The sequence below is a fragment of the Stegostoma tigrinum genome, chromosome 25, assembly GCF_030684315.1.
Source record: "Stegostoma tigrinum isolate sSteTig4 chromosome 25, sSteTig4.hap1, whole genome shotgun sequence".
NCBI classification, from domain to species: Eukaryota; Metazoa; Chordata; class Chondrichthyes; order Orectolobiformes; family Stegostomatidae; genus Stegostoma; species Stegostoma tigrinum.
Genome location: NC_081378.1, coordinates 33,410,392 through 33,438,276, shown reverse-complemented (window position 1 = coordinate 33,438,276; position 27,885 = coordinate 33,410,392). Strand labels below are relative to the sequence as shown.

General features: G+C 41.0%; 1 protein-coding gene across 5 annotated transcripts in view; it reads left to right on the top strand.

Annotated features, from left to right (window-relative positions):
• tbc1d22a (TBC1 domain family, member 22a) overlaps positions 1–27,885 on the top strand; it is a 365,864-nt gene that overhangs the window by 248,162 nt on the left and 89,817 nt on the right. For all 5 annotated transcript variants that reach the window (XM_059654624.1, XM_048554225.2, XM_048554228.2 and 2 more), the window contains one exon: positions 2,710–2,837. In XM_059654624.1, coding sequence (XP_059510607.1) covers positions 2,710–2,837 — 128 coding nt within the window. The remainder of the gene's footprint in view (positions 1–2,709; positions 2,838–27,885) is intronic.

Here is a 27,885-nt window from a genome sequence, read left to right as displayed (position 1 = left end):
ACAATGATTTATTAATCAAGCATGCACACAGGGAAATACTTTATGAAGAGCTGGTCACTCTGTTCTTAGCTTTTTTACATATTTATACATTTTACAGTTCTGTTGCGTACTCTGACATCCTTCTTATCATATGATTACAAGTTATTCAAAGCTGTTATAGTACTTTGTAATTCTGGCAAAACTAGATGTGTTTCTAGTCTACACTGGCCACATTCTTGGTCAGGCTGATTAGTTTCTCTGTTTTACACTCTGTGTTTCTACCTGTGCTTTCACTCTGTCCATTTACTGCAATCATTTTGCTATAAAGTTAAATGATTTCCCACTTCAGACATGACAGCAGTCCAGTCTTCCTTCGTCATTTTAAAAAGATTTCTGTTTTGTGTTAAATGCAAAATATTGTAGATGCTGGGAATTCAAATATAAAGATACGGGAGAAATTCAACCAGTCTGACAGCTTCAGTGAAGAGAAAATCAGAGTTAATATTTTGATTTCAGTATAATTGTCCTGGTTGATTGGCTCACTGAGCTGATTCGTTGTTCTGCAGACGTTTCATTACCCTGCTGGGTAACATCACCAGTGCTGCCTTCAATGAAGCGCTATTGTATTTGTCCACCTGTCATTTAAACTCTGGTGTCCATTGAGCTGGATTACCTTAATTCTGTTTTCCTTCACAATGGAGTATATACAGGGTTGAGCTCTTTGTTTATGGATGGCTTTCTTAGTGGATAACCAGGCCTCTAGGAATTCCCGTGCTTGTCTCGGCTATGGCCGTCCCAGGATCCTGGTGTTGTCCCAATTGAATTGGTGGTTCTTACCCATGTGGACCTAGTTGAGTGAGTATTGAGTGAGCCACATACAGCTAGACCCCATGTGCACTCCATTGTGAAGGAAAACCTAGAAGTGAGGTAATCCAACTCAACGGACACCAGAGTTTACATGAAAGATGGGAAAACACAACAGCGATTCATCGGAGGCCGCATTGATGATGCTACCCAGCAGGGTAATGAAATGTTTGTGGAACAACGAACCAGCTCAGCAGGCAAGCCAACCAACCACAACATCCACACCCCGAACTACAAATCTACTCTAAAATCTTAAGAGTATAACTGTTTTTATACTGGACTTGAAGTACCTCCTGGGTACCCAATCTTTGCAGCCCCCTTGCTGTCTGCATCTCGGGGAACCATTTTGTACTCCCCATTCACATTTTCCACTTTCTTCTACCAGACCTTACTCCGGACCACTTTTGTCACCCCTGTCTTGTATACTGTGGTCCTGTTTTTGTTTGCTGCCAGTTGTGCTCTGTTGGATTCTGTCGTGCTCCTCAACATTTCACTTTGGAACACAGCAGATGTACTCTGAAATCAAATCCAGGCTTTGAATTGAAAATCCTATTTTGTAAAGTTGATCTCAAGCTTGCTAATGTTTGAATTTGAGGAAAGGTTGGTGACTTATCTGAAGGCGAATTCACAACAGAGATGTAAGATTTTGAGATTTACTTTCCCTTTAATTGTAAGATCAGCATGAATTACAATTCCAGATGTTTTTAAATCACCCTGTTAGAGGGATGTTGTAACATCTCTGGAGCATCTCTGGTAGGATTTGAACCCACACTTTCTTGCCCAGAGGGCCTTTTTAACTGCTCTACAAGAGTACTCAAATTAAACTATGAACTGAGTTTGAGAGAGACAATCAAATTACTCCTGATTAGGTACCAAATCCATTCCAGGTAGTTGTACAGAATTTATTAAGTTTATAAGACCATAAGAGACAGGAGTGGAAGTAAGGCCATTCGGCACATCAAGTCCACTCCACCATTTAAATCATGGCTGATGGGCATTTCAACACCACTTCCCTGCACTCTCCCTGTAGCCCTTGATTCCTTTTGAGATCAAGAATTTGTCGATCTCTGCCTTGAAGGCATCCGATGTCCCGGCCTCCACTGCACTCTGCGGCAATGAATTCCACAAGCCCACCGCGCTCTGGCTGAAGAAATGTCGTCTCATTTCAGTTTTAAATTTACCCCCTCTAATTTTAAGGCTGTGGCCACGGATCCTAGTCTCCCTGCCTAACGGAAACAATTTCCTAGTGTCCACCTCTTCTCAACCATACATTACCTTGTAAGTTTCTATTAGATCTCCCTTCAACTGTCTGAACTCTAATGAGTACAATCCCAGGATCCTTAGCTGTTCATCATATGTTAAACCTACCATTCCAGGGATCATCCTTGTGAATCTCTGCCGGACACGCTCCTGGGCTAGTATGTCCTTCCTGAGGTGTGGGGCCCAAAATTGGACACAGTGTTCTAAATGGGGCCTCACTAGAGCCTTATAAAGCCTCAGAAGCACATGGCTGCTTTTATATTCCAACCCTGATCTGGATGAAGGGACCGGGGGCATTCTGGCGAAGTTTGCCGATGATACGAAGATAGGTGGACAGGCAGGTAGTACTGAGGAGGTGGGGAAGCTGCAGAAAGATTTATGGATGGGAAGTTTTGATTACTGCTCAGTAATTCTTGGTGAAAGCTGACGATATATATGTTGTATTAGAATAAAAAGACAAAAACCAAGACTTGTGAAATACATTTCATATAAAACAACATAATTTTAGTGTTTAAAGCTTGCATTTAAGTATGATTTGGTGGAGTGCATAAGTTTCAAGATGAACCTTTGGTGTGGAGCATGAAAAGTTTTCTTTTTCCTTTACAGAACGAGTACATAAACACTTGCAACAATCAGAAGTTGAATATCTGCAGTTTGCTTTTCGATGGATGAATAACCTACTGATGAGGGAACTTCCCCTACGGTGTACCATTAGATTATGGGACACATACCAGGTGAGTTCTGATGTTGTTCTAGCAGAACTAATTGCACACACTCTTGTGAAAAACTGCTGATGCAAGTACCAATCCTTAAAATGCATTAATGCACTTCAGAATACTTCCCAAACAGTTGGCTGTATTGAATTTTTTGGATACTGATGTAAATACTGATGTAGAATTCAGTAATCATTTTATTGTTTTTTATCATGAGATGTGAAGAGAGAATAGTTAACCCTTTCCAATTAGTGATACCAGTTTTGTGTCGCTACAAAGCATTTTAATTTATCATTCACTGCATGTTTGTATTAACTCTGGTGTAAAATTTGACAGACTGAGAAAGCAATATTACTTGGAGAAAGCCCCCTTGTATCACTTGAGCTTTGCATTGCTGTTTTATGACAGTAACTCGAGTAAGTTAAACTTTCAACGGTTCTGAAGTAGGATTGTTGAAATACTTAAACTTCACATTGACAGTGAATTAACTGCCCTGTGAACTATTTGCTATTAAGAAAGTCAGCTGACATTTAAATTCTCTTGGCCTGTGCTTCTTTCTTCTAAGAAAAGACATGATGTGAAGCTGGCAATGCTGTTTTAGGAAACAAGCTTACGTCATCCTAAAAAATACATCTGTAAAACTCATTCTGATTTTAATACTGTATCATTGTCATCTGTCAGAAGCTGTAACAGTTGAGAATATAGAACTCCATGTTGTATTTATACATTTCCTGAGACATTGAAGCTTTGTATGTAAAGTAAACTTAATGATGGAGAATGAATGGCCAGAAGAAATCAAATATTCGATATTGGCTAGAGAAACCATGCTTTGTAGTCCTCTGCATATTGATGCCAATGGGTCATTCCTGTTTTTACATAAATATCCTTAATTCAGGAGTGCAGTGCAGTTTGGTTGAATTGTCAATTTTTGACAAATTGGGAGTAAGGAACAAGTATTTCTTGGTTGTCAAAAAATTACAGATCAGCTGATTTGTTACAGACTAAATTACGTAAAGATTATTGCAAACAGAAGGTAGAAATTAGAGGGAGGGTTAGGAGATGCACTTAACAGCCATGAATTACTCAAGGAGAAACTGCAAAGCATCTGAGAGTTTCACGACATTAAGTGTTAAGAAGCTGGCATGTAGAACTGAAGAGTCAAAATTTCTAAACATTAGTTATCCCAAACAAAATGGAGAAAACAGATTAGTAAGCATATGTAGCTAATGCTTCTGTTTGCAATTGCTTTAATCTCTATCTTTCCAAGGAAAATTGGCTTGACTGACATGGCTCACTGCTCTTGAGGAAGTGGTGGTAAGCCACTTTTTTTTTATTCAGTCAAGGGATGTTGGTGTTAATGGCTGGCCAGCATTTATCACCCATTCCTAGTTGCCGTTGAGAAGATGATGGTGAGCTGCCTCTTTGAACCTCTGCAATCCGTGTGAGACTTCAGAGCGATGGAAAGAATTGAATGGCTTGCTAGACCATTTCATAGTGCACTTGAGAGTCAGCCACATTGTATGTCTGGATTCATGTATAGGCCAGATCACATGAGGATGGGGGAGGTTTGAGTAACCCTTTATTCATCAGCTTATACAATCACAGCAGACTTCTTTCCCTGAAGGACATTCGTGAGCCAGATCGGTTTTTCCGGCAATTGACAGTGGCTTCATGGTCATCAGGAGATTCTTAATTCCAGATATACTTTATCGAATTCAGATTCTGCCTTCTGCTGTGGCAGGAATTGAACCAGGATTCCAAAACATTAGCTGAACTTTCTCAGAACTTGGAACTAATTCAATTGATATAGTGTGAGGTGCACCCAGAACTGGACTGTTGCAGGATCGAAATTCAGAAGCTGTGATGAAATAACAATATATTTATAAGTCAAGATGGTTTTCACCTTGAAGAGGAACTTGCAAGTTAACTGCCTTTGTGTTTCTGTTATAAAGTGCTATTGAAGGAGCCTTGGTGAGTTTTTTTTTCCTCTTTATTCTTTCACAGGATGAGGGCATCACTGGTTAGGTAGCATTTATTGCCCATCCCTAATAGCTCAGAGGCCAGTTCAGAGTCAACCACGTTGCTCTGGGTCTAGGGTCACACGTCGATCAGACCAGATGAGGATGGCAGTTTCCTTCGCCAGAGGACATTAGTGAACCAGATGGGTTTTTCCAACAGTCAACAATGGATTCACAGTCATTTTTAGATTCTTAATTCCATATATTTATTAAGTGTAAATTCCACCATCTGTCATGGTGGGATTTGAACCTGAGTCCCCAGAACGTTACCTGGGTCTCTGGATTAACAGTCCACTGATAACACCATGAGGCCATCGCCAACCCTGTTAGTTGTGGTGCATCCTGCAGATGAGTTCCATTGTACCGAGGTGGTTCGGTACTGGAGGGGATGATTGTATAAAGTGATGAATGAAGTGTGACTCAAGGAAGCTGGATGCTGCCTCAATGTTGTTGGAGCTGATTTCATCCAGCCAGGTGCAGAACATTTCATTGCCGTTTTGATGTGCCTTTTAGATGATGCAGAGGCTTGAAGGAGACAGGAAGCAAGTCATTTGTCACAGTATTCGCAGCCTCTGACCTGCTTTTGTAGCCACATTCTATATGTGGCTGGTCCAATTCCATTGCTTGTCATTGGTGCCCCCCCAGGGTGTTTATGATGTGTGATTCAGCAAGAGAAGCCTGTTAACTCTTAGGGAGTGATGTTGAGCAACTCTTGGTGATGGTTATGAACTGTCACACCTGTGGCATAAAGATTGAGTACCGTTATCTGCTCAAGCCTGGTTTGTTGTCCAGCATTTGGTGCATAAGGACATGGACTGCTTCAGTGTTATGAATGCTGTGAAGCATTGTGCATTTATCAGCAAACATGCTCAACTGGACCCTCTGATGGAGTTGTTGGGGTTGTTACTTTGAGTGCCACTTTCTATCATGTTGATGTTTACACATCTGCTGATAGGCTGTAATTTAAACAGATTGGATTTGTCCTGTTTTTTTCTAAGTAGGGCATGCATAGTTAGTTTCCTCTGGGTGATGGTTGTTTTGGAGCTGTAGTGACATGGCTTATTATGGAACACAGATCTTCAACATTCCAGTTGAGTTATTGGCAGGGCCAGTAGTTTAGATGACATTTGATTTGCTTAATTTGTACTTCATTATGTGATACAAGAGGCAGAGTTCTGGTAGCTGTGATGTTACAGATGTGAGATGGAGGCCTTGCTGGATTATCAACTCCACACATCTGGGCTGCTGATGGTTGCTGATCTTCTGCCTGTGGTTTATTTGTGTAATTGTCTCTGAACAATTTCCCACAGAAAACTAATTTATTTGGTTGAATGTCAAGTTACCTAGATCTGTCTAAAGCATATTTTCCCCCTTGTCCACAGCGTACATGTTGTCCTCTGTTTGGATTTCATCAGTTTGGTGTCCTTCAATTTGTGGTTGTTCCTGTTGCTTCTTCAGACATGCTGTCCTACAGTTATTGAATAAAGTTTGGTCCTTTAGCTGAATTGTAATGGTAAAGTGAGGGATATGCCAGAGTTATGATGTTTCAGGTTTTAATGGAATATAGTTTGAGTGCAACTGTTGACGGCCCACAGTGCTTCATGGATACCTAATCTGGAACTGTTAATTCTTTTCTGAACCTAGTCCATTTAGTACAGATCAGAACATCATGGACTGTGTCCTCAGTGTGAAACCAGACTTTTTCTCTGCAGTACCAGAGACTAAATGTGTGGATGAGAACTTCCACATAGCTTATATTGAAATGAGCCGACTCATTTCAAACTCTGCAAACATAAGTGAAATTGTCAGGATGTAAGCTATTGATTTTAGGATGTTGTTGACATTTGTTCTTTTTTGTGTGAGAAATGTTATCATGTGCAGTTGTTTGTGTGTATTCCAGTCACTAACAAAGAACATTATAAAATGTTGAAATAGTGATGAACAATTCTCTGTGATGAAGAAGGGCGAGAATATATAAAATCAGCAAGATGAAATAGACTTAAAGCATGTTCAAAACAGTGTGCAGTAAATCTTTGCTGTTATCAGCCTTGATTCTGTTGTTAAAATCAATTAATAGATGTAACTCGAGCCATTAAATAGATAATGCTAATGAGAAAATGTGATGTATTCTGAAGCAATCAGAACTATATTTCTATTTTGATCCCTTCAACCTTGCCTTGTTTACTGCTTCTCCACCTCAACCAGCATACTTTTGGGATGTCACTTCGGCCTAGCTGTGCTGTATGATTGGCAAACCAGCCATAAACTAAATTAAAATGATGGAGAATTGTGGCGGTTAAGCTTATGTGGATGGAGGAGCAAATACTTTTGTCTTTGAATGTTTTTAATCAGTTGTCAAGTGCTCCATGTCAACACCAATCTCAGAAAATAGGACGGATAACTCATCACTCAAAACAGTAAGTTTGTAAAGTTTTATTGACTTGAGACTTGCGTGTCACCGCTTGTCCAGTATTTCTTGCCCATCCCTAGTTGCCCTTGAGAAGTTGGTGGTGAGCTACCTTCTGGAACCACTGCAGTCCGTCTACTTTGGTAGAGCCACAGTCCTTTTCAGGGGAGAGTTCCAGAGTCCAGTGAGATTGGACAGTGACACTGTTTCAAACATTAGCTATGCCACATTTAGATTATTTTGTGTACTTCTGCTCACCACAATATAGAAAGGATGTGGGTACTTTGGAGAGGGTGCAGAGACCTTTACCAGAATGTGGCCTGGATTGGAGTGTATTACCTTTTTAAGGTGAGGTTGGACAAACTTGGATTGTTTTCGCTAGAGTGTCAGAGGCTGAGGGTTGGGGTGGGGAGGGGGCGGTGGGGGGCGTTGGTGGTGGCGTTGGCATTGTGTTTGATGTATATAAAATTATGAGAGTCTTGGATAGGCTGTGTGGTCAGTCTTTTACCCAGGGTGGAAATGTCAAATATTCGGGGGCATAAATTCCTAAGGTGAGAGTGAGAAAGTTTAAAGTTTGTTCACACAGCGGGCAGTAGGTCTGTGGAATGTGCTGCCAGGGAAGATAATTGAAGTAGATACAAAAGCAACGTTTAAGAAGCATTTAGACGGACACATGAACAGGGAAGGCCTTGAGGGATGCGGACCATGCTGGAAGATGCGATCAGTTCAGAATGGCATTACAGATGACGTGCGTAGTGAGCCAAAAAGCCTGTTCCTGTGTTGCACTATTTTGTGTTCAGTGTTATTGGGTTAGCTTTGAAATAAATCAAATTAATATTCTTTGTGTTCATATTGTCTATGTTGCATTTGAACAAATTTTATTTTGGAATAAACTGTCTTAATTTTAAATTTTTCCCAGCTGCGATCCTGATATGTCTGTATTTAAATCTAGAGATCAAAGTTTTACGCAAAAACAGAAACTGCTGGAGAAACTATGCAAGTCTCGCAGCCTCTGGAGAGTGAAAGCAGAGTACATATTTCAAGTTCAGTAACTCTTCAGAAGGCATGAAGAAGGGTCATTGGGCTTGAAATGTTAGCTGTGATTTCGTTCCACAGGTGCTGCCAGGTCTGCATATTTCTCGAGCAATTTCAGTTTTCATTTCAGATATCTAGCATGTGCAATTTTTTTGGTTTATTCCAAGATTTATATGTTGATTAAGCTTGGATACAGTGTGCAGCTCTGGTCTCTGTACTGCGAAAAGATTATTGAAGGACTGGAGAATGTGTGAAAAAGGTTGTTACTAAATTGAATGGATGCAACTAGCTTGGCAGACTGATGAAGCTGTTTACTCTATAGATCAATGAGGAAAAAGAAGCCGAGTCGAGGTCTTTGAAGGTGTGAAGGGATTCGATAGATTCAGTGTGGATATACTTTTTCCACTTGGATCAATCCAGCACAAGAGGCATAGATGTAAAATAAGGGACCAACTCAAGAAATTATGAACAATTTATTCTCTGAGAGGATCGTGGAAATGTGGAACTTCATACCATGTTGGGAGGTTAAGCATGCAGGATATCTGTATTTAAATGAAGGCTTTATGAGAGATGGTAATTGAGGGATAATGGAGATTGGGTGGAAAAGATAACGAGTGGGAAAAGCACTTATGGAGTATAAACACTGTCATACATCATTGACATTGAGTAAAAGATCCCTCATGTTCCATTATGACAGGTGATGATGCATAAAACATTTCTGAAAAATGATAAACCAAAGACAGTGGCTTTTTCAGTGAGACATATTATTCAAGAAATTAATTTGTGCAATGTTTGGAAAGATAGGCTGCCAAAATTTCAAAACACGTTTACAATAATGTATCAGTCAAATAAATGTTGTAGCCAATTAATTTGTGATGGGTTATTATGAATAAAAACAAGTTTTGTTAAGTTTGTTGCCAAAATTACTGCATTCTATGGTACATGTTTCATACCTTGAAATGTACTTGACTTCAAAAGACTCCGACTATGTTCAAAAATTCTGTACTAACACATACATTTCACTATCCATTGGATGATTCCTAAAACTCCCCAGGAGGCAAACATTGTTCTTGACACAGGGAGCCATCATAGTTGAGGGCTTGCCCTGTCCTAATTGCATGTAGATCTTTCTGACTATGCTGAAGTCTTTGTTCACATCATATTTTGAAAATGCAGAGCAATTTTATTGATTTTTGAAAAGCCTTTCTTGCTGTATGTTATTGGGTGAACTCTGGAGAAAAAGCTAACAGTTACAGCAAAAACATCTATGAAACATTTGCCACGAAGTCCTGTGTTTCAGTAATGTTTTAATTTGTCAGACTGTAGCGCCTGATGACATAGCAGCCTGGGTTGGATCGTCAGGATATTTAGATAGATAATGTCTTGTGATACAAGACAGAGAAATTTCTGGAGAAGCTCAGCAGGTCTGACAGCATCTTTGTGAAGAAAATAGAATTAACATTTTGAGTCCGGTGACTCATCATTAGTTGACTCACCAGATTCAAATTGTTAACTCTTGCTTGCTTTCCATTGATGCTGCCAGACCTGCTGAGTTTCTGCTGTAATTTCTGTTCTTGATTAAGACCTCCAGAAACATCAGTTCTTTTCTTTTTTTAAATTTTGTCTTGTATGCACCCAGATTAAAGATTGGAAATGAATAATGTGGATAATTTTTAGGAACTGATACCCAAATGCCTTTTTTCTATTGCTAATCTACAGGCTTGTTAGAACTGCCAGTTAAGTCATCTCAACTTCCAGTCAGAGAAAACATTGAGTTATATTTTTTAAAAAGAAACTGGTCTCCAAATCTAAAAGAAGAAGAAACTGGTCTCCATTTCACATCTGTCCAAAAATATTTGGAGAGCTACTTTTATTAACTTAGGAGCTATTTCCAGAGCATTAAAGTGGCAATATCCAAGATTCTATTGTTGAAAAGATGACGGGCCTTTTAAACAAAAACCTCTTGTTTGAGTAAATGTTAGCTAGCAGTTTACACGTTAAAATGTAAATTTGATTTCATTTAGGTTTATCTGAAATGGAAATTGCTTGCTGTATTTCATTTAATTGTTCAGCATTTCCACACAGATATAAATATTCATTGGATATTTGACCATAGTTACAGACGAGTATGCCTCGATCGAGTGAATGATGTTGTGACGTTTGGTTAGTTTAGAAGGTTGGATTTGTGATGCTCAGTAATCCCACCAGTGTGGGTTTAATTCCCGCACCTAAGGTTATCGTTCAACCCATCATGTTTGTCCCAGGTCCTGAAACAGCTACCCAACTAGTCGTCACATTTTCTAGCCCTTTCTCTGTAGCTGTCTAAATTCATTTTCTAATATATATCCAGCTCACTTTTGAAACCTCTGACGGAACCCATCTCTGCAATTCACCTGGCGTTGCATTCCAAATCCTAACAACACTGAGTAAAAAGGTTTTTTCTCATCCCACTCCTAGCTCTTTTACAGACAAGCTTGAAATTGTGACTGGAAAAAAAAACCCAAAGAGCAGCAGATGTTGGTCATCACAAGCAAAATTAGAAATTACTTGGAAAAACCTAGCAGGATAGGCAGCATCTGTGGAGAGAAATCAAAGTTGATGTTTTGGGCCCCGTGACCCAAAGATTAAAGGATCACTGGACCTGAAACCTTAACTGGCTTTCTCCCGTTGAAATTGTGACCCTCTAGTCACTGACATACCATCGAATGTAAACAGAATATCATTCTTTATCCTGTCAAAATTTGTTCATAATTTTTAACACCTCAATAAGGTGATGTCTTAATTTTTTTGCTCCAAAGACACTGAGCCCAATTTCTCTAAACATTTCTTATATCTAAAAGCCCCTTCATTCCTGACATAATTCCAGTAAATCTCCTTTGAATTCTCTCCAGGGCTGTAGCATCCTTCCTTAAATAAGATGCACAGAAGTGAAGACAGTGCTCCAAATACCAATGATTTGTGCATGTGTAGCATCACTTCCTTGCTTTTATATTCTGTGTTGTATTTATAAACGCACGGATCCCAAAGGCCGCCTGAACAACTGTTTCAACTTGCCCAGCTATCTTCAGAGAATCATCAGTGTCAAAAGATCATAATGAATTACCCCATCAAAATAGGAAATTTCTTGATTTATGGAAATGCTGCCTAAGAAAATAGCCGTAATGTAAAAACTGAGAGTAAAGGCACAAGAAAGATTGAGTAGTACTGAAAAATGGCACATTCTGTCGAAGCTTCGTCTTAAGTGTAAAAGTGACAGCCTTATGCCAGTTCATAAGTTTGCCTGATAGCAGTGAGATAGGATTTGATTGCTTTTATTTTGTGGGGTGGCTTTGTTACACTTACTTTAGCACCAAGGTCGCATTTTTAGTCCTGAAAAGTACTGAGGCTACTTCAGGTTATCCTTGATTAGTAAATTGTTGCAGTAATGAAGCTAGCTATTTCAAGCTGTTGCTGCTGTAATACAATAGCAATATGATTGGTTCTCTCCATGACAAAGTTGCTGCTATAAGTCAAAAAGACATTCTGCCTCTCACGTAAATGTATGATGCACAATATGAATTTCAGTGCTGGTGTGATGCTAAGTATGGCTGCCATATGTCTCAAAGACTGTATTAAATAGCTTATTCCTTGATCTGCTTGCAACAGCACTTCCAAAACTCTAAACAGACTGTCCAAAATTGGATGTGATTCTGTGACTGGACAAAGTTTGCTGTATAATCCTGTATGGAAACAATTACACTGACAACCAATTTAGGATTGTCCGTCAGGCTCACAGTGTGGCACATCTGTGTGTAATGGCAGCTACATATTAATACACATTACTGTTCTTTGAAGAGAGAAATAACGTGTACGCAGTGAACCTGTCTCAACTCAAACTAAGTGACTATCATTCTTTAGTTCATTTCTCAGCATTTAATATTTAAACAGAACTTCAATGCTAACTGTCAGTCATCATTAACTTGTGGATTCTCCACGGCGATGCATCAATCAGAATGCACATGACAACTAGTCAGTATTCTCCTGTAATATAGTGCAAATGTTGTTTTCACTTTACATTGGTATTTCCTTTGAATTATCAGGATGAGTACAAAACGAAAAACTTTGATAAAATGTCAGTTTTCAACTCCAAATTTTTCGCCACCAAGTTTCTGTTTCAAGCTAAGCATTATTATAAAGCTATCAGAAAATATTCAGTATTAAATAGTAATCAATATACATTTATTTTTGAAGTTCATCTATGAGTTAGGTTAGTTGTCTTTTTTGGATATTTGTAAAGTTCCTCTCACCTAAGTGTTCCAGAAACATTTTACGTGGTTGATCTTTGTCTGTTGCATGAAAGGCACTATATCAAATCACTTAATCTGATTTTTTTGTGAAGCAAGATCTGGCACCAGTTTGTGTTTCACTTAAACAGTTACTGTAATCTGTTTTAATTCTTGCAGAGGTGATTGAGGTGACAATACAGTTGTTACAACCACCAACTAAAAATTGTCGATTAAGAGGATAAAAGCTAGCAATTGGAAAACTCTAGTGCTTAACAATCATTTTGTAAACCTAGTACATTGCTTACAGTATGACTGTATCCCACAGTAATAACATATCAAGAAAGATAATAATCACATTCAGATTTTTGCTTTAAAGGACATTATGCCACATGGATCAAAGAAGAAGGGTTTTGACCTTTTTTAAAACCTCATTTAGTATTAAATGAAAGGATATTCTGCAAAATTGGATCTGACAGCCATAATTGATATCTTTTTATAATTTTTGACAATGTTTATACACCAGCTACTGCTGCTACCTGTTGCTGTGGCACAAATGTGATTTAATTTGAGGTCAGAAATGATTGGTCAATCTGAATTCCTGTTGTGAGACTACAGTTGTAACTGATGTTCAAAACTGGCTATCCCGAATGGGGAAGAGACTCCAAAGGTAAAAGCTGCCAAATGCATTCATGAGAGGATAAAAACCTCAATTAATACCTGGAAAGGAATGGTGATTTCTAAACTCTGAGTGAAACGTGCCAAGAGCTGTAATGTACTTCTAAATGTTAAAATACCAGTCTCAAAAAGCACTTTTTGTTGCTCACTAGATAAAGTGCATCAAAAGTGAAATCCATCAATTCTATAAAATTTGGCATCCTGGTCATGTTGAGGTACTGTCTTCCTGTACCATTATGGTACCTCATGTAGAAATGCACATCACATAAGATTGCAGAGGATAGTTGACACAAAACCAGACATTTGGCCAACCAGTGCATATGGGAGCTGATGTTCTATTCAAGCCTCAGTTTTCTAAATTTATCACAAATTTTGCCATTCTTTCTCCCTCCTACTTATCCAGCTGCCCCTTAAATGCATCTCCACCACTTGGTCCAGCCAGTCACTGTGGTCGACAGATCCACCTGATCACCACTCCATGTAAAGAAGTTGGATTTCTTGTTCAGTATCTTCTACTAATGGCCGAGACTTTTAGTGTTGTACGAACAGGAAGTAGTCTCTCTGTATTCAATCTTGCAAAACTTTCTTAAATTTTAAAGAACTCTGCTGCTTCTCCTTGAGAAAAAAAAACTCAATTCATTTTTGGTACCATTCTAGCAAATCATTTCTGCACTCTGTGCAGTGGTTCTAGTTTTTTTATTTTAGAAAACTCAGTTTGTGCACAGTGCTCCACGTGTGGCCAGGCCAAGGTTCACTACAAGTTTAATGTAACATCTCTACTTTATGATTCGTCCTTTACCATTCATGTACCCCTTGGCTGAAGGCACATTGTTGTTTCTTTGTTGATGCATCATCTTGAACTGTTTAACTTGGTTGTTTATTTTGCCTGTGTTAGGACTCCTGGCAAGTCGTCTCCAACTGGAATTGGAAGTGAACTGCATGCACCCGTGCTAATCTGAATTACATGTTTTGTCAATTGAGCTGAATGTCCATCTCAGTTCTGTCCCTCTAGAAATAAAGCCTTGTACTTAGTGTTTGTTTTGTGAACTTACTAACCCATGGCTGAACTTTTTGTGATTAATATATTTGTGGTCAGATTCTTCCTTTACCTAGATTTGCACTTCCAAGAAAGGAGTGACTTTTCACCGAACATACAAGTTCATGTTTCTCTCTGTTGACCTTAAATTCATCCATTCTGCAAATTTAATGTATTTCCCATTGAAAATGTATTAATCTTAGTCATGCAAGTGGCAGTTTCAGGAGCTGTTGTAGAAATGGAGATCAACTCTTTGTATGAAATTATACCAGTTGCATTCCCAATGCTAATTTTATGGTTGTTTCAAGTTTTCTCCAGGAGAGGAAATAGTTTTTCTCTGTTGACTGTATCAAATTCTGTTATTAGCTAAAGTAGGATGATTGAGAAATTTCTTCACCCAGAGTGTGATGAGCCTGTGGAATTCTCTGCCACAGAAAGCGATTGAGGCCAAAATATTGAATGTTTTCAAGAAGGCGATTTATGTATTTCTTAGGGTGAAAGGGATTCAAAGTGTACAGTGTGAAAGCAGGAAGAGGATACTGTGTTGGGTGATCTGTCATGATCATATTGATCCTCAAAGGGCTGAATGGCCGACTCTTGTAATTTTTACATGTTTTGATGGATCATTTCTTGTCCTTCTAATCAAAATCTTTGTGAAGAATATGCAAATTAAAGCCATGCAAGCAGTACTTCGAATTTTACCTAAATATGTCCAGCCGTTTGGGCTTTTTTATAACTGAAGCAATTTGCTTAACATAAAAATAGCTTTTTGTTCTTTTAGCTACCTTGACTTCTGCATCTTTGTGCTAGTTTTTAATTATTACCATATTGAATGCACACGTCAGTTTGCTTCTTCATGTCTCTTAGTCTTTTAACATTAAGTAGATATTCTGATTTACCTGTGCTGGACAGATGATCTGACATTTCCCCATGTTTAATTATAGTCCCCATTGTGGTCTTTTTCCCAAAAGCTGTTTGTCTGTGTCCCAATGCCTGTTTGTATTTTCCATCCAACCAAGTAAACTGGCAACTCAGGTTTCATGATGACGAATAGATTTTGACAGAAGACCGTAAATTTCAAACAATGAGGCATTTGATGTAATGGAATGAGGTCAGTTTATTAAACATCAAAAATTATACTGAGACAAAAGACTGGTGATATTCTACAGGGGAAATGGTTCTTGCTTTGCGGGGATTCGAGGGACTGCAGAGGTCCAGTCATGTGTGCTCATATATTTGTAACTAAACACTTGTGTCGAACCTCATCAAGAACCTTCTAAAAGTCTATACAGTCTATGTCCCTTGACATTCGCCAAACTATCATGTCACTAACCTGATGAAAAGTCAACCACATTTATCAGATATGGATGTTGGTAATCTTTCCCTTGCACATACTTGTACGAGATCTCTGACTTTGATTCCACCAGGGAATCAAGTAACAGAGCAGGTCTGATGGAACTTGCATTTCTCTCTTTTCTTCCCCTCTCCGTAAATGATGGAGGCAATATTTGCAATGTTGAAATCCAACACATGGTTCCAGATAAAGGAGAATCTTGAAAAGTTATGACTAACATATCTGCAGACATTCCTGATTATCTGAGCTGCATCTATCAGGTTTTTGATATTTTTATATTTTGAGTGAAAACGAAAAGCACCAGCTCATCTCTGTATCGAATAATGGAAATGTAATTCTGTAAAGCAGGAAGTATTTTGACATTGTCTATTTCTACAATTGTAGAAGCTGTCAGCAGAATCCTGACACATTGAACCAGTGGTCATGTTTGTTTGCAGCTCAAGACATCAGCAATTTACATTGTCGTTCAACTATTTTTGAATGAATGCTATGACTGCTATGTCACAGCAATTGTGGTATCTAATTTGCAGCTGATTTACAAATATTGATTCAAAGCAATATGTTCAATAAATAAGCATTACCTAAAAGATGGAATCTGTCACTTTTTTTTCCTTACAAGTATTATCTTCTGTGATTGATTTACACAACACGTAAACAGTGACTTAAATTCTCATACAAGTGTACATCAATCTTACAGAGTTGATGTGAATTTAGCAGTGAATTTTACCTTGAGAGTCAGGTGGTGAACTCCCTTCTTGAATCATTGCAGTTGTGATGAAAGATATTTGATTTTTATACATATTATTATTTCAAGTCTTTAGGTTTCAGAATAGTAGCATATAGGTGTTGATTATTTTTATGAAAGCTTTTTTATTTTTCATCAGACAGCTCTTCCAGAATGGTAATCTAGGATGCAACAGACGGTATAGAGTATGAATGAAAAATTGATTATACCAAGGTAGTTTATGACAGAGTAAATATTCAAAGTTATTAGAGATAATGGGAACTGCAGATGCTGGAGATTCCAAGATAATAAAATGTGAGGCTGGATGAACACAGCAGGCCAAGCAGCATCTCAGGAGCACAAAAGCTGACGTTTCGGGCCTAGACCCTTCATCAGAGAGGGGGATGGGGGGAGGGAACTGGAATAAATAGGGAGAGAGGGGGAGGCGGACCGAAGATGGAGAGTAAAGAAGATAGGTGGAGAGGGTGTAGGTGGGGAGGTAGGGAGGGGATAGGTCAGTCCAGGGAAGACGGACAGGTCAAGGAGGTGGGATGAGGTTAGTAGGTAGCTGGGGGTGCGGCTTGGGGTGGGAGGAAGGGATGGGTGAGAGGAAGAACCGGTTAGGGAGGCAGTTATTAGCTTATTCAAAGTTATTAGCTTGTTTTGGTTCAGAATGTTACAGGATTGACTTGAACTTGGAAATTCAGAGATTGAAAGTTTTTCGGACAATTTGAACCAGACTTGACTGGAATCAGCAGCAAATATAGTCTCAGTCCTAAAGAGGAGTTTTCACAAAGCTTTTAATTGAATAATTTAGCTCAGTAAAGAATCTCAGCTTGTGCAAGTTCGAGATCAGAGGGGTCTAGGCCTGAAAGGTCAGCTTTTGTGCTCCTGAGATGCTGCTGGGCCTACTGTGTTCATCCAGCCTCACTTTTTATTATCTTGGATTCTCCAGCATCTGCAGTTCCCATTATAACTAGATCAGAAGTGCTTGGTCAGCAATCTGCTCATTATTAAAAGCTGAAAAAGTCTAAGCTGTCAGTTTTCAGAGTATTCCTTGAAGACTCTATAGTTCACAAGTCAGAAATTAGAGAGAATCAATTCGTTCATACTTGATATATGATGACAAGGCATAATTTTTTCAAGTTTGAATCAGTGTAATGCAATGGTGCTGGTGAATGCTAGTATGATGTTTGGTTTAAGCTTTAAATGAAGTGATCAAACTACTCAGAAACTGACCCAAAGTCTTGTTCAGTGTAAAGCTGCAGATAATGAGAGGAGGAGGAAAGCTGACATTTCGGGCTTAGACCCTTCTTCAGAAATGTGGGAGGGGAAGGGGAATCTGAAATAAATAAAGAGTTGGGAGAGGCGGATGGAAGGTGGATAAAGGAGCAGATAGGTGGAGACGAGATGGACGGGTCAAGGAGGTGGGTATGAGGCTGGTAGGTCGAAGGTGGTGGTGGGGTTGGGGTGAGAGGAGCAGCTAGGTGGGAGAAAAGACGGACACGTCAAGGAGGTGGGGATGAGCTGGGCTGGTTTTGAGATGAGGCTGAGGGGTGCGGAGATTTTGAAGCTTGTGAAGTCCACATTGATACCAGTGGGCTGCCGGGTTCCCAAGCAAAATATGAGATGCTGTTCCTGCACCTTGCAGGTGACATCGTTGTGGCGCTGCAGGAGGCCCAGAATAGACATGTCTTCCAAGGAGTGGGAGGGGGAGTTGAAGTGGTTTGCGACTGGGCAGTGCAGTCATTTGTCGCGAACCGATCGTGGGTGTTCCACAAAGTGGTCTTCAAGTCTCCACTTGGTTTTCCCGATGTAGAGGAGACCACATCGGGAACATCGCATACAATATACCACATTAGAAGATGTGCAGGTAAACAGCTGTTTCATGTGGAAGGTTTTCTTGGAGTCTGGAATGGGCGTGAGGGGGGAGGTGTATGGGCAGGTGTGGCACCTCCTGCAGTTGCAGGGAAAAGTGCCGGGCGTGGTGGGACTAGTGGGCAATGTGGAGCGGCCAAAGGAGTCACAGAGCGTGTGGTCCCTCCGGAAGGGAGATAAGGTTGGGGAGGGAATAATGTCCTTGGTGGTGGGGTCAGATTGCAGGTGGCAGAAGTGGCAAAGGATGATGTGTTGAGGGGCATTCTGTTCTGGTTGTTATTTATGGGGAGGGGGTGTGAGGGATGATTTGTGGGAAATGTGGTTGAGGGTATTTTCGGACACTGTGGATGTGAAGTTGCAGACCTTGAAAAATGAGGACACCTGGGATGTCTGGGAGTGACATCTTGGCAGCAGGTGCAGCAGAGGTGAAGGAATTGGGAATAGGGGATGGCATTTTTGCAGGAACGTGGATGAGAGGTGGTGTGTTCTTGGTAGCTGTGGGAGTTGGTAAACTTGAAATGGATGTCAGATGGTTGCCAGAGTTGGAGACAGAGGTCCAGGAAGAAGAGAGACAGAGAGAGAGGTATCGGAGATGGGCCAGGTGAGCTTAATGTTGGGGTGAAAGGTGTTAGTAAAGTGGATATCTCAACCCTGCCTCCTTGACCTGTCTTTCTTGTGTTGACCAATCAACCCCCCCCCCCCAACTCCCCAGCTCCACTCACCTTTACTGGCTCCATCCCTGTCTCCTTGACCTGTCCATCCCCGTCTCCTTGACCTGTCCATCCCCTCTCCACCTATCTGCTCCTTTATCCACCTTCCATCTGCCTCCCCACCCCTCTGTCTATTAATTTCAGAATCCCCTTCCTCTCCCCCATTCCTGAAGAAGGTACCAGACTAGAAACATGAGCTTTCCTGCTCCTCTGCTGACTGGCCTGCTGTGTTCATCCAGCTGTACACCTTGTCATCTCAGGAACTAGCGATACTGGAGAATCTACCATCTCCAAACTACAGATAATTACTGCTTTTAAAGTTATGCATTGCCTTGCTAACTTAGTGGGTAACTTGGAACAGCTCCAATTTATTGTCATTATAAATGGCAGAAACTTCTAATATAATAAATCTGGACCCCTCAACCATTCTTTGATTCATTCTCAATGCAGTAGAAATATTTGGAGAACAATTTTATTTTGTTTTACAGTATTCAGCATGCATTGTACTTCAGATGAACTTGGGAAACTCTGGCCAGTTGATCTGTGATTAATATTTGCGAAGGATGTTAGTTTACTGAATCAAAGCCAAAATCAAATTTAGCTTAGCTTTAAAATGATTTGAATAATTCATGCAGTTCAGGCAGAGTTGGATGTAGACTTATGGGGTTTTTTGGCACTTAAACCAGCAGGCTTTTCATTGAGATTTATTTGAACCAAAATGGCATCACCTTTCAGGTTAAATTTTACTTAGCTTTCACCTTTGGAACATAGAAAAGTACAGCACAGTACAGGCCCTTCGGCCCACGACGTTGTGCCATGGAATAATCCTAATCCAAAAATAAAATAACCTAACCTACATTCCCCACAATTTGTTTTGTGGCCTTCATTCCTACCCAATTCTGCAGCTATTTGTCAGAGCCATCGCACAGTAAACCAGCAGGTTTGTTTCAAGCATTCACCTGCAGAGTCAGTGATGAGTATCCAACAAGTTATGATGCAAAATTCACTGGAACATGTTGTATAAACTCAGATCTTTGATCAATGCTGAAAGCTGCAACCTCCTCTCTGCTATCAGTTAGTAAAATATCATATTGTTAGTTTTTACTGTATGAAGTGAATTGCCTGTCGATTGCTGCAATTTCTGTTGCGTTCCGTATGTGTCAAAACATAGACGTACAGCTTGGAAACAGACCCTTAGGCCCATGTTAAACATAATCTGAAACTGAGCTTGCCCCACCTATCTGCTCCTGGCCCATATCCCTCCAGACTTTTTCCTATTCATGTACTTGTCCAAATGTCTCTTAAATGTTGTAATTGTGCCCATGTCACCACTGCCTCAGGATGTTCATTCCACATGCAAACCATCCTCTATATTAAAAAAAAAATTGCCCTGCGTCTTTTTAACGTCTCTCTCCTATCACCTTAAAAATGTGTCCCCCAGTCTTGAAATCACCCATTCTAGGGAAAAGACAACTACCATTAACCCTATCTATATCCCTTATTATTTTATAAATATGGCCTCAACCTTTCCTGCTTCTGAGGAGAAAGGTCCTACCCGCTCCTCCCTTTTGTTGTAACTCAAACCATCCATACCCAGCAACATAGTGGTAATTCTCTTCTAAATCCTCTCCAGTTTAATAATATCCTTCCTATAACTGGGTGACCGGAACCGACACAGTACTCAAGATGAGGCCTCACCAATGCCTTGTACAACCTCACCATGACTTCCCTACTTCTGTACTCAAAGGACTAGGCAATGAAGGTATGCATGTCTAGAGAAAGAACTGATGATCAAATAGACTAATATAGTGACTATCTAATTAGAATCAATGACATCTTGGGGCCACAGCCAAGTTTTCACTTTATTATTGAAGGTTGTGTACCTTTTCACAATGTTTGGGATGAAAAGCCTTCCATTTCAATGGGGGGAAAAAAAACTAAAATGTAATGAAATGAATAAAACTGTTGGATCCAATGCACGTTGTGTGTAATGGTCCCTGATACAGTTGCGTCAAATTTTCCAAGTGAGTTGGGAATTTTCCTTGTAATGCCTTGCTAGTCAAATTTGAAACGCAGAATAAAATGTGCCAAAATTAGTCCCTTTTTAAATAAAATTAGTCCCTTTTTGGAGAAAATTAGTATGTATTGTTATGAACTTTGCTTGAGAGGTCACTTTACTTCCAATAGATTTGATTCTGTTGATAAAATTATTCCATAAACTGGAAAGAACTCCTAACAAAAGAATTATTCTTCTGGCGACGTAGTGACTGCCCATTAATTCAAAATCAGCTGTGATGTTACAAATTATTGGAAATCTTGAATAAGTTGAAGTCTGAATTTCAGGGAAGCACTTGATCTTCTTAAGCAATTGCTTCATCAATCTCCCCATCAAAAACACAAGAATATTTTTGCACAAAACCATAGTCACTTGCTGAAGGATCGTTTTAAATACCACTTAGAACGCAATCAGGGCTGTTGCTGATGTGAAAAGACCAGGCATTTCTAAGAGCAGATTTTGAATTGTGCCATGACTTAGCGAATGGTACAAATATGAAGAGAACAGAAAGGAACAAATGTGCTGAGTAGCTTGAGAGAATATGAGCTTGTGTAGGAATTTTCCTTGCAGCCCAGTCTGGTACTTAGGTCCTTCAGGACTCTGCCAGCTTGGTAAAGAGTAGTGCGACTGTACTGCTTGGCGATCGGTATTGAAATTCTCCTGCCTAGAATGTAATCCGCGTCTCTCTTGCTTGACCTTTTGCTTTAAGCCAATGTTAGTATCTGCGCATGAAGATATCCATCTCAAAAATCTCTGGGCTGTGGGTGTCTGCACACGCGATGTCCCTGAAACTGCTTCGCATCCCATAAGTAACGTCCTTCAACATCCTGTGTACTGTAACACTCCGTTAATATGTACATATTAGGTTCTCAAATACAGCCCTCTTGTAAATTTTCAAGGACCTGTCTTCATTCTAGACTGGTGATCAGAGAGAGATGATAAGTTACATCATGATTTACGTGCATGACCCTTCAAGCGTTCTGACAATGTAGGATCTCGCTTGACTTTTTTTGATGATTATAGCTTCTGACTTCCCGTCTCTTAACAAGACTTTATGCTCCACTTATCAGCTTAAAAATGCATCTCCATTGCGTCTAGACATGTCTCACCTCTGCTGCTGTTGCTATGGCTTTTTTCTCATCATTCTGCCTCCCTGTGGCCTTGAGCAGTTATGTTTCACCTGAGGTTGTGTTCCAAAACTAGTACATATGTTTTAACAATTAACATTAACAATTCTGTTAGTATGTACCCATTATTCAGTGATGTTGCTCCATAACTGAGTAGAGCATATTCCCACTTTGGCGGCTTGTGCATCAATGACTTCGCAGTCTTGACCACTTCTTGTGCTTCCCTGTTTGAAGATGGAATCGGGAACTTATCACCTGTTTGGCATCTGACTTCGGGGAGTCGTCTTTCATAAATTGTGCTGCATTGTTAGATAATAATTCATCCAGCAAACTCTGTATTGCAAAGATTGTTTGCAGTGCCCTGATCACTGCATCTGTTATGGTTTACTGAGGGCTTGCTACTGCAGTTCATCTGAATACTAGTGAAATAGGACTAAACGTGTTTTCCCTCTACACTTTAGAGGAATTTGGAGGCCCAAATCGAGTCTCCAGCCCTGTCTCGGAGTTGCCGGCTTATCAGTATTGTGAACATTACTGAGAGCAGCAGCCATTCCAATATAACATTTGATCTGATACATGAGTAGATTGGGAATCTTGCTGGCAGGCTGCATTGAGGAGTATATGGGCAGGGTTCATGATCATAAGAAGAAGGAGACAAGCGTAGGTATATTCCTCTGTTGGATATTGAGATTCCGAAAGTGTTCACTCTGTCTGAAGTAGTCCATTACTATGAACTTGGGTTTCTGTGTTCTGTGCAAAGTATGTTCTTGTATCGTCACTTACTGTGTTACTTCTGTATGACAGAGCTCAAAGCTCTTGACTTAATGCGTCATGTTTTGTGAAGAGCTGTCACTTGTTTAGTTAAGTGATGCTGTTACATGTTTAAATTCCTGCATCTTGGCAAATAGCACAAATTTGCAGGTGCCAATTGTGACTGTGACCATTACTAAAACTTGGTGTCACCAAATAAATGGTGCAACTATTTCATGTAGGAAGTGAATTGTAAAGCTAACTGCTTTGAGAGAGGCATTTACAGTAAAATTGGCAAGCTTCAGACATGTAATCAATAGCAGTCAAGTCAATCAAGGCATTCCACACAATCACATGCAGTCATAATTGGTTCCCTACCATTATACTTTGCAGTATATTGTTTAAGCTCTGTTGTCATTCTAAGTAAAAAAACAAAGCCGTTGCTTCTATGCTACAAGTTTGTTGACTAAAATAATTATATTAATTTTTCTTGCAGGAGAGCCCATACTACATGTTGTAAAATCAAGCAGTGCAGCCTAACCTCATCCCACCTCCTTGACCTGTTGGTCCTCCCTGGACTGACCTATCCCCTCCCTATCTCCCCACCTATACCCTCCTCTCCACCCATACCCTCCTCTCCACCCATACCCTCCTCTCCACCCATACCCTCCTCTCCACCCATACCCTCCTCTCCACCCATACCCTCCTCTCCACCCATACCCTCCTCTCCACCCATACCCTCCTCTCCACCCATACCCTCCTCTCCACCCATACCCTCCTCTCCACCCATCTTCTTTTCTCTCCATCTTTGGTCCACCTGCCCCACTCTCCCTATTTATTTAAGAACCCTCTCCCCATCCCCCTCTCCGATGAAGGGTCTAGGCCCGAAACGTCAGCTTTTGTGCTCCTGAGATGCTGCTTGGCCTGCTGTGTTCATCCAGCTCCACACTTTGTTATCTTGGATTCTCCACCATCTGCAGTTCCCATTATCTCTGCATCAAGTATAGACCCAAAGTCATCAAGCGTTCCTCATATATTAAAGGTTTCATTCCTGGGGCCATTCTTGTGAACCTCCTCTGAAACTGCTCCAGGGCCAGTACATCTTTACTGAAATATGGGGCCCAAACTGCACACAATACTCCAAATGTGGCCTGACCACAGCCTTATAGAGCGGCAGATGTACATCCCTGCTTTTACGTTCGAGCCCTCTCAAAATAAATGCCAAAATTGTCTTTGCCTTCCTAACCACTGACTCAACCTGCAAGTTTACCTTGAGAGAATCTTGGACTAGAATTCCCAAGTCTCTTTGCACTTCAGATTTCTGAATTTTCTCCCCATTTAGAAAATAGCCCATGCTTTGATTCTGCTTACCAAAGTACATGATCTCTCACGTTCCCACATTGTACTCCACCTGCCACTTCTTTGCCCACGCTCCTAACATGTCCTAATCCTTCTGCAGCCTCCCCACCTCCTCAAAACTATCTGTCCCTCTTCCTATCTTTGTATTGTCTGCAAACTTAGCCACAGTGCTCTCAGCTCCTTCAACTAAATTGCTAAAGTATGAAGTGAACAGTAGTGGTTCCAACACTGACCCTTGCAGAATACCACTTGTCACCAGCTGCTATCCTGAGAAAGATCCTTTTAACCCCACTCTCTGCTTTCTGCCAGATGGTCTACCTTGTATCCATACAAGCACCTTGCCTTGAACACCATGGGCCCATACCTTACTCAACAGCCTCCTGTGTGGCACCTTGTCAAAGGCCTTCTTGTAGCCCAGGTCGATAATATCTATTGGTTCTCCTTGGTCTAACTTGCTCAAAGAATTCTAACAGATTTGTCAGGCACGATGTCTCCTTGATGGAGCCACGCTGACTTTGCCTCTTTTTACCGTGCACTTCCAAGTATTCAGAAATCTTGTCCGTCACAATGGACTGTCAAATCTTAACCACAACTGAGGATAGGCTAATCAACCTGTAATTTGCAGTCTTTTGCCTTACTCCCTTCCTAAACAGGGGTGTCACACTTGTGATTTTCTCGTCCCCTGCACCCTCCCCGACTCTGGCGATTCCTGAAAGATCACCACTAACATGTCCACTATCTCTTCAATTATCTCTTTAAGAACTCTGGTGTGTGGTCCATCTGGTCTGTTAATTTATTCACCTTCCGACCAATCGGTTTTACTAGCATCTTTTCCTTTGCGATGGCCACCATACTTAGCTCTGCCCTCTGACTCTCGAATTTTTGGGATATAACTTGTGTCTTCCACTGTGAAGACTGATACCAAGTAATTATTCAGTTCCTCAGCCATTTCCTTGTTCCCCCACTACTGTCTGTCCAGTGTCATTTTCCAGTGGTCGAAACTTTTGCCTCTGTTTTGCCTTTATATATCTAAAGAAACCCTTATAGTCCTCTTTTATTTAACTGGCAAACTTACCCACATATCTAATCTTCTCCCCCCTTACTTATTTTGTTGTTGCCTTCTGTTGGTCTTTATAAGCTTTCCAATCCTTTGGTTTCCTACTGCCTTTCACCACATTATATGCTTTCTCTTTTGCTGCTATGCTATCCCTGATTTCCCTAATCAGCCATGGTTGCCTTATTGACCCTGTACCATGCTGCTTTTTCCTCAGGATAATTTTTTGCTGTGTCTCCTGAATTACTCCCAGAAACTCCTGCGATTGCTGTTCCACTGTCCTTGCTGCTAGCTCCTCTGCCAGTCAATTCTGCCCAACTCCTCTGTCATGCTTCTGTCATTTGCCTTTATTCAGCTGTAAGACCAAGCTGTAGCTTGTGATGGAGCCCACTAGGGACTGGTAATACTGGATTTAATGTGCAATGAGGGAAATTTGATAAGGGAGCTTAAGGCAAAGGAAGCCTTAAGAGGCAATGACCACAATATGATTGAATTCACTCTGCAAGTTGAGAGGAAGAAGATAGAATCAGAAGTTGGGCTGGCTTAGGGGCTTCCTCTACATTGGGGAAACCAAGCGGAGGCTTGGGGACCGCTTTGCAGAACACCTCCGCTCAGTCCGCAACAAACAACTGCACCTCCCAGTCGCAAACCATTTCCACTCCCCCTCCCATTCTTTAGATGACATGCCCATCATGGGCCTCCTGCAGTGCCACAATAATGCCACCCGAAGGTTGCAGGAACAGCAACTCATATTCCGCCTGGGAACCCTGCAACCTAATGGTATCAATGTGGACTTCACCAGTTTCAAAATCTCCCCTTCCCCCACCGCATCCCAAAACCAGCCCAGTTCGTCCCCTCCCCCCACTGCACCACACAACCAGCCCAGCTCTTCCCCTCCACCCACTGCATCCCAAAACCAGTCCAACCTGTCTCTGCCTCCCTAACCTGTTCTTCCTCTCACCCTTCCCTTCCTCCCACCCCAAGCTGCACCCCCATCTACCTACTAACCTCATCCCACCTCCTTGACCTGTCCGTCTTCCCTGGACTGACCTATCCCCTCCCTACCTCCCCACCTATACTCTCTCCACCTATCTTCTTTTCTCTCCATCTTCGGTCCGCCTCCCCCTCTCTCCCTGTTTGTTCCAGAACCCTCACCCCAAGCCCCTCTCTGATGAGGGGTCTAGGCCCGAAACGTCAGCTTTTGTGCTCCTGAGATGCCATAATTCAAACTATGCTTTTTTAACCTCTCCGTTCGTCAGCCGAACGCACAGAGTCTACACTATCTGACCCTCCTTTGTTTCTTATTATTGATATAATTTCATTTCTTACTAATAAGGCAAACCCACCCCCTCTGCCCATCTGCCTATCTTTTGAACAAAATGTATATCCTTGGGTATTCTGCTCCTAATCCTGATCCCCTTGCAGCCGTGTCTCTGTGATGCCCACCACATCATATCTGCCAATTTCTCGTTGTGCCTCAAACTCATTTACTTTTCTTACACTGTGTGCTTTCAGAATTGCCTTCAGTTCTGCATCAACCGTCCCTCTTCTCATTGTCACTTGTTTATCCAGCGTGTTTAAATTTGATTCCTAATCCTTTCTAAACACTCTGTCCTATTTGTGTCTGTGCTGGAGACTTTAATAAGCTGTTCCGAGTTCTCCTTTTCTGTCACTTTTTTTTTCATATTTTTCTACACAGTGGCATCTACCCCTACAAATGTTAACCTGTTGCTTTGTTCCCAGCTGGAGGAAGTTTTATCCTTTGTTGTTTAAAGTCCTGTTTACCAGCTTATTTACACTTTAGGTTAGAACATTGGTCCCAGCTCGTTTCAGGTAGAGACTGTCTGAAAGGTACAGATCCCTCCTGTTCCAATTGATGCCAGTGCCTCATGAAAAGGAACCCCTTTTTCCCATGCCAATCCTTTTGCCACATGTTTACTTCCCCGATTCTTGTGTCCCTGTGCCAATTTGCACATGGCTTGGGCAATAATCCAGACATTAATCAAGAGACCCCTGAATACCTGCTCTTTAATTTTGTTCCTAGCTCCTGATAACCCTGAACAGATTCTCCTTTCTAGTACTGCCGATGTTGTTTGCTCCAATATGGACCACAACAACTGGATCCATCCCCTCCCTCTCCAATGTCCTTTCATGCTAGTCAGACATACCCTTTACCCTAGCACTGGGCAGGCAATATGCCATGTGGGACTGTCAATCCTGCTAGAAAGGATACGACTGATTCCTCTGCTAGAATCCCTTACAGCTACCACTTGTCTTTTTGCTCTCCCTTCTTGAATGGCCTCCTGTACCACAGTGCAGTGGTCAGTTGGCCCATCCTCCCTGCAGTCCTTTTCCTCATCCACACAGGGAGCAAGTACTTCGTACCTGTTGGACAAGGTCAAGCACTGAGGCTCCTCTGTTTCTGAATGCAAGATCCCTCTACCTGCCTCATTTGCAGTCACCCCCTGATATCCCTGGCCGCTGACCAAATTTGAAGTACTTAATCTACCAACTGTGACTGCCTCCTGAAACACAGCGTCCAGGTACTACTTCCCCCTCCTGGATGTGCCACAGAACTTCAAGCTAAGATTGCAGCTGATCAACTCTGTGCCAAAGTTCTT